Raw genomic sequence first — 6,888 nt, 5'->3', positions numbered from 1 at the left:
TGTCCCGAATGACTAATTTGGGTAGTTTATTTTAAATCTGATTCTGTGCAAAAACTAATAATGCACCAAAATGAATGTTGTTGCTAATCTTTGACATATCCAAGACTGTGATAAAAAAAAGCCAGTCCCCAGATATGTATTATATGGAAAATAACTCATTTTCTCTGTTTTTATCATGAAAAACAACAGTGGTTTTTTGTATTCAAAATGGCATTTAAAGGGTTAGAATTCTGAAAATGATTACATATTTGGTATTTTTTATTAGGGCTGAAGTTGCTTTAAAGATTGAACCCAAAAAAGGGGTGATAAATATTCTATATTTTAATGTGTTTTGACAGTGGACATTTTTGTCCCGAATGGTCAATTAGGGTAGTCGATTTGTTTCACAGTGAATTAAAGCCCCATTTGAAAAATTGGAATTCAAATATATAGAGAAAACATCATTGTACATGTGTTCAAGCTGCAGTGGTGATAGTGCTCCTGTACCACTCCACTAGGCAACACATCTTAGTTCAGACTCATCACATGACTCGTGTTTCAGATCCACACCTTAGGGGAGGACCCAGTGTGCTCCTGAGAGGCCGGGGACACTTGGCCGAGGGTTTATTCAAAGTAAATGCCAGGGCTCGTCCTTTTGAACCGGATGGCATCTCGACAGGTCCACAACAGACTTGATTCAAAAGTAGGCCTTATGATTTAACACTGCATGTATTCATTATAAAACACATTCACGGTTTTAACATTTGCAGAATCCCAGCATCTTAACAGAATAACATAGCCGTAGGATCGTGACATCACTTTGAATATTCAGAACTTTACAAAAACAGTGGTTTTAATTTAAATCATATTTAAGGAATATGCAATCTGTCTTGCCAACATTAACATTTCTCTTAGACACAATATGTTTCTTACAACGGTTAATATTGCAATTATTCATTTATTATCCCACTCAAATAAAGTTTTCTTTGAATAGAATTATATATGCTTTTATTTGACTGAAACCCAAAGATGTGTTATTCAATCTGATGATCATGATGTGATGAGCAGAACATTTGAAATGCAGCCTTTCCCCAGAGGACATCTGGACAGCTGACAGGAGAGCACAGGAGTACATACCAGGACCAGTGCGGGCGCCAGGCACAGCTTACTGGAACACGCTAATACACAACAGCCCTTTAAATGTTGTCCGTAACTCCCGAGCTTTTCCTGCTCTGACGGTCCAGATGTCCGCTGGGAACAAAGAGCAGATGCAATACTTTCTGTGCTTCACTGTATTTGTGTTTGCAGCTGAAGAGAAGCTAACCTCAGGATGTACGAGCTCTCACATGCCTCTGAACTGTGCAGCAGCAGCATCATGTAGGGACAGCATTGAGGTTCAGTCTTACACAGGACGACGTCTCTCCTAACGGGGGGGGGGGGGGGGGGGGGTTAGATGCTCTGAAGTCTCTGGGATTTAGATGAGCTTCCTTTCACCTACAATCCAGTCTTAGGAAGCCTTTACTTGCTTGGCACTCTGAGTCTTGGGGGGTATGATGTGAACCTGGAAGGGGATGAAGAACTCCAGGAGAGCCTTTGTGTCCTTCAGGTCCAGAGAATATTCCTGAGCGATCTTTCCCAGGGTCCAGGTCTGAGGCTGCCTCTGGTGGCTGCCCAGGGCCTTCAGGGTCTCAGCGATGGTCAGCTTGCCTCTAGGAACGTCTGACAGCTCCACCAGGCCGTAGTGCCCCCCCGGCAGACTGAACCTGAGCGGCCGCCGCGCACCGTCTGTCTCCACGCCCACCTCCTGCGATGCCTGTGAGAAGAGAGAGCACAGGAGGTTTGCAAAGACACCTCGACTGAGAAGACATTTCCCTGTGAGCAGCATCTGGTGTACTCCTGGCCCTTTAGAGCCACACCATCAGGCCCAGACTGTGCCAAGCTCTGCCTTACTAATCAATGTTTACATGAACATTAGCCGCATTCACACCGCAGTACTTTCCCCACTTTAGTTCCGATATAGTTCCGAAATGTCGCGTTCACACCAAAAAGAGCCAGAACTCAAATGTGTTCCTTTTCCGTCCGTTCAGTCGAAGCTGCTGGGACTCCCAGCAGCTTCGACTGAAGCCTGTCCCCAACTCCGGGGACTTCCGGTCGGGGACTCCGGGTGGCAGTATACGCCGTGAAGTGGTTTGCGGCCTGCCAGTAAACCCAAAGCAGAAGAAGAAGAAGTGACGTCAGCGGCTCATTTGCCTAATCCTCCCTCGGGGACTTTTTCCGGTGTGAACGCCATCTGAACTTAGTTCATGAGAACTAAAGAGTTCTCTGAACCTCGGTGTGAACGCGCCTAATGGGTCACAGAGCGGGGGTAACGTGTGAGCTGCTCCATCTCTGTCTGTCCGACCTTCTTTCAGCTCTCTGCATTGGGGTACTTGCCCACACCCTTTGCTGGTTCGGTGTCTTCTCTGAATCCTCCTCGTGTCTACATGCACACACTGCTTTCAGCACAGGATATACGTGAAGGAAGCAGAGGCGTCATTTATTCTGGGGACGCTGGGGACATGTCCCCACTACTCTCCATTAGGATCAGTTGTTTCAAATGTTCTGAAGATAGCGTGCACAGAGACACTTTGAAGAACAAGAGAACACGTGGTGCGGTTTGGACCTGCGACACGTGTCATATGAGTAATAACTGCATAGAGGACAGCTGTGCAGCAGTGTGGCATAGTTACTGCACTAGTTATACGTATTGTTCCGGTGGCGCATAATGCGTAGTGTTTTGTTCCAAAAAGTGGCCCCACCACTTATTCTAACAGTTATGAAGGGAATATGTTCCGTCCCGTCATCCAGTGTGCAAGTAGCCATTGTGTTTAGCATCAAGTGAACTGGTAACAGCAGTAAAGCGTGTTTCAGCAGGTGTCTCCTTCACTTGCTTTGAAACCATAGCATGTATGAAGACTGCCAGTTGCTGTGTGCACACTGTGCAGAGTGCAGAGGGACTGAGCTGCTGTTCAGACTAGAGATGACAAGGGAGGCTCATTTCTACCAAAGCCTAATAACAACAAGGGTATCATAACGGCACACTTGGCTTTCCAGGTGAGAATACTTACAGCATTAAAACAACTCAAAGGAGAAGAGTGTTCCTCCTTGACCTGTATGACATGAACAAAGTGGTGGGGACACTTTTTTCAGATACAAATAAAACAGTATTGCGCGCCACCCTTTTGTTTGTACACACTAATTGACTTACTATTTGCAAGCAACGCCTGTATAGACAGGAGTCAGTGTCCGGCTGCAGGCTCAGGGTCTATGCAGGGATCCTGAAGTCAAATGTAATACCTTTTAAGACCTTTTTTAAGACCCTTTCCATGCATTTTAAGACCTCATCGCAACTTCGAGTTCTAACCGGTTACCTTGGCGACACACTTTACCTCACATTGACTATATTGATTGTAAGAAAGCACAACTAAACAGAGTGCAGACAGACGACTGAAGCCTCCTCTCCACATGAACTTCAACCTCTCTGTGAAGGTCAGGGTTAATGCAGCATGCTGCTTCTGTACTCTGTGCTCTTTCATTCCAGTAGAACCATCAGAAACCAGTATTTGACCAATAAACAAAACAATTGACAAAACTTTGAAATATGAAATATATGAAACTTTGGTGAGCTTCAGCGGGTAATGCCATCTAGGAGGATTTATAAATACAGTACATCATCACACCTCCTCCCCATCCACCTCCTTTCATCACATCCAGGCCAGGAGAGCTGATCCAAAGACCTCATCACACCTCCTCATCATCACATCCAGATCTTCATCATCATCACAGAGTCTAGACCCCGGGGGTTCCCTATATGCTCACGGCTGCATTTCCCCCTTTAGATATACCATTTCAGGATCGGGGTCTAATCGCCAAAGACTTTACATTTATCACATGACATGTGTCAATAAATGTTCTTTAAACAAAATGAAGTCTCTCCTGATTGAAATACAGCGTGTGGGGGGGGGGGAGATTCCCTTTCTAACAAAGTAGGAACATTCGAGCACATGTAACAATCTGCACGGAGCCCATATGTTACCAGATGGAGGTGCAAGTCCAAATTAAAAAACACATTACAAAATAACATAAGATGAGGATAAGATGCTTAACATAAGCATTTGAAATGTATGTAAAGAAAGTCAACACATAATAAGATGTCAATATAAGACGTAATCTCATATAAAGCAGAATGCCCAGAGCATCTTCTAATCAGAGGTGGGAAGTAACTAAGTACATTTCTATTTTATGATACTTTGTACTTCTACTCCACTACAATTCAGGAGTAAATTGTGTACTTTTACTGTGAAATATAATCAGTGTTGAATCAGACTGTAGTTCCACCTGGAGTAAATCCACCAGCTACCCTGCAGTCTACAAAGTACTTCAGACTAGCTGCTCCTTCACCAGCTTTGAGAACACTTTCATGATCAATCATTATAAACATATCATATATATTATTCTGAAATGGACCAATCTGCACAACGACTACTTTCAATGTTGGTACTTTAAATATATGTTGATGCTAATACTTATCTACTTTTACTTGAGTGACATTTGAATGCAGGACTTTTACCTGTAAGGAATACTGTTATGTTGTATTACTACACTCTGGTACTTCCACTTTTACTGAATAACAAAATCTGACTACTTCCCTACCTCAGCTTCTAATAATCAAACATTCTTATAATGGTATATATGGAGGGCATTCAACTGAAGCAGCAGCCTCCCTCCCCAGACACACAGAAGGGCAGAGAGTGTCCCGGGCTGACCTCTGCTGCTGCCGGGTCCTTGGACTCCACATACACGGAGCGCAGGAGGCCCAGCAGCGGGGCGTTCTTCTGGCTCACCAACTCCGCTGTCTCCGCGGCTGAAACAGAACACAACAGGCCGTCAACAGAGGATAACAGAACCTTCCTCCAGATCTTAATGACTGCTGCCCTGCCTTTAGGCTGGTTTCCCGGCATGTCCCGTGGGAGAAGCGACCTGTCAGCGGAGCGTCACTCACATTCAGAGCCGCCGGAGGAGCGCGACAGGTCGGCCTTGTGGCGGGGTGCTGCTCGCGGCTTCTCCTTGGAGATTTCTCGGTGAACACGGTTCTCCAGGTTGAAATTTCGGAACATACGCGCAACCCGTGCCCCCATGTTTGACATGTTACGAAACACAGCTAGCTGACGACGGTGAGCAAGAAGGTTCATTTAAAAAAAAGAAATATGAACAGAGAAAAAGCAGCGACACCAAGTGGACGAAAGAGCCTATTGTTTATGAACGAAGTAACAAAATGGTCTGTCTGTTTGTCTGTCTGTATGTCCGTGTGTGTGTATGTCAATTGCCCTAATAAATCAGGGTTGCCAACTTTGGGTACCTGGCTGGAGTGAGATTTTGATATCATGGGTTTAATTACACGTATGCGCACTAAATGACTGCTATCGCGTCCGTAGCGGGACCATAACATATAGGCTATATATAGGATATATATATGTTATGGTCCCGCTACGGATATAGGATATATATATATATACAATATTGGACATAGACTATAAAGGGCACAACGTTTCATTCACTAATGAAAGTCAAACACATGTTTGTTTCCACTGTTTTATTGTGACTCTATTTTGGCCTAGTAGAACAATAAGCAGCAGACTTTTACTTGTTTATCATTTCTACTGGTGGTTCCTATTTGAAGCTGCATGGTTCAATCTGACTTCCTTTGATGCACATAATGGATGACAGTGTCCCATCAAGTGCAAGTCTGTTTCGACACTCTGTTTTGTTCAGTCCAATTACTGAGAAGACTGGTTCTGCATCTGCATCAGAGTGAGGTAGGCATAGGACAAGCTGGGGAACTGTTCTTTAGTCAAGTGTGCCCACACCATGTCCATACGATGGAATTGTTCTTCCTCTCCAACACTCACCAGGGCACCTTTCCAGACCATGTCAGGGATATCTGTTTCCTCCAGCATTTGGTACTCCAGGAACTCATCGGAAATCCTGTCCTGTTCCCTTGGGTCCTCAAAAGGAAGAAGGTGTTTGTATCTGGGCAAAGACAATTGCAACAACATTATTTATAATAGAAAAATAATACTCAGACATTTATTTTGCCATTAGATTATTGAATTCTGTAAATAAATATATATAAAACAATAACCAATTCTCTATCCAGATAGAAATGAATAATCCTTTACAATAACAGAATCTCCCAATGTAATATCTAAGCAAGCTGTATTTGTTCACCCATCTCAACTGCTTGTAAAGCCCGTCAAAATCACCATTTATCTTTAATTAACTTCTCACGTTGTTTTAATGGTAAAGTGAAAATAAAGGTTCAGTAATTGTACCTTTGGACAAAGTAGAGCACATCATCCACATGGGAGTTTTGTCTCTGCCTGAAGTCCACACACTCAGCATGTGGCAGCAGGGGTCATCGAGAGGTAGCTTCTTCAGTGCATACTCAGTAGACCGAAGCAGGAAGCCTCTTGCTGCCTTGTTCAATCTGGTGACATCACCTGAGGGAATCTCACCAGCTTCATGCAGCCTTATCAGTGTGGACTTTGTAGTCAGTCCAATGCCAAGCTGGGTGTCTGAAAGGAAAAAAAGACTACCATGCATTATTTTGCCCACACTATATACCTGTAGATTATTTCAGTTGTCATAAAAGGGTCAAATAATATAGGCTATAACAGTCAATTGTATTCACCTGGCAGTTGGTTTTCTTGATCCTGAAGATCAACACTCTCCAAGCTTGTTGTTCTGAAAGCTGCAGGCTTCAAGAATTTGGACATTAGCTTTCGGATGAATGCCCTCACCTGAAATACAGAAAATATACAACCCACCCATCCATGAACATTAAGATAAGAATCAATTATACTATTTGAC

At 43.7% G+C, this 6,888-nt stretch overlaps 1 protein-coding gene across 1 annotated transcript; it reads right to left on the bottom strand.

Annotated features, from left to right (window-relative positions):
• Positions 1-814: 814 nt before the first annotated feature.
• ndufaf4 (NADH:ubiquinone oxidoreductase complex assembly factor 4) lies at positions 815-5,308 on the bottom strand. Its single transcript, XM_034076609.2, has 3 exons — positions 5,021-5,308; positions 4,785-4,882; positions 815-1,792 (listed from the first exon to the last, which is right to left on the bottom strand). Exons 1-3 carry the CDS (start codon positions 5,208-5,210, stop codon positions 1,487-1,489), a joined length of 594 nt encoding a protein of 197 aa, XP_033932500.1. The 5' UTR covers positions 5,211-5,308; the 3' UTR covers positions 815-1,486.
• Between the last annotated feature and the right edge of the window lie 1,580 nt (positions 5,309-6,888).

This window comes from Pseudochaenichthys georgianus, chromosome 24 (assembly GCF_902827115.2).
Source record: "Pseudochaenichthys georgianus chromosome 24, fPseGeo1.2, whole genome shotgun sequence".
Lineage (NCBI taxonomy): Eukaryota > Metazoa > Chordata > Actinopteri > Perciformes > Channichthyidae > Pseudochaenichthys > Pseudochaenichthys georgianus.
Note: the sequence above shows the minus strand (reverse complement) of the source record. Positions and strands in the feature narration are given on the sequence as shown.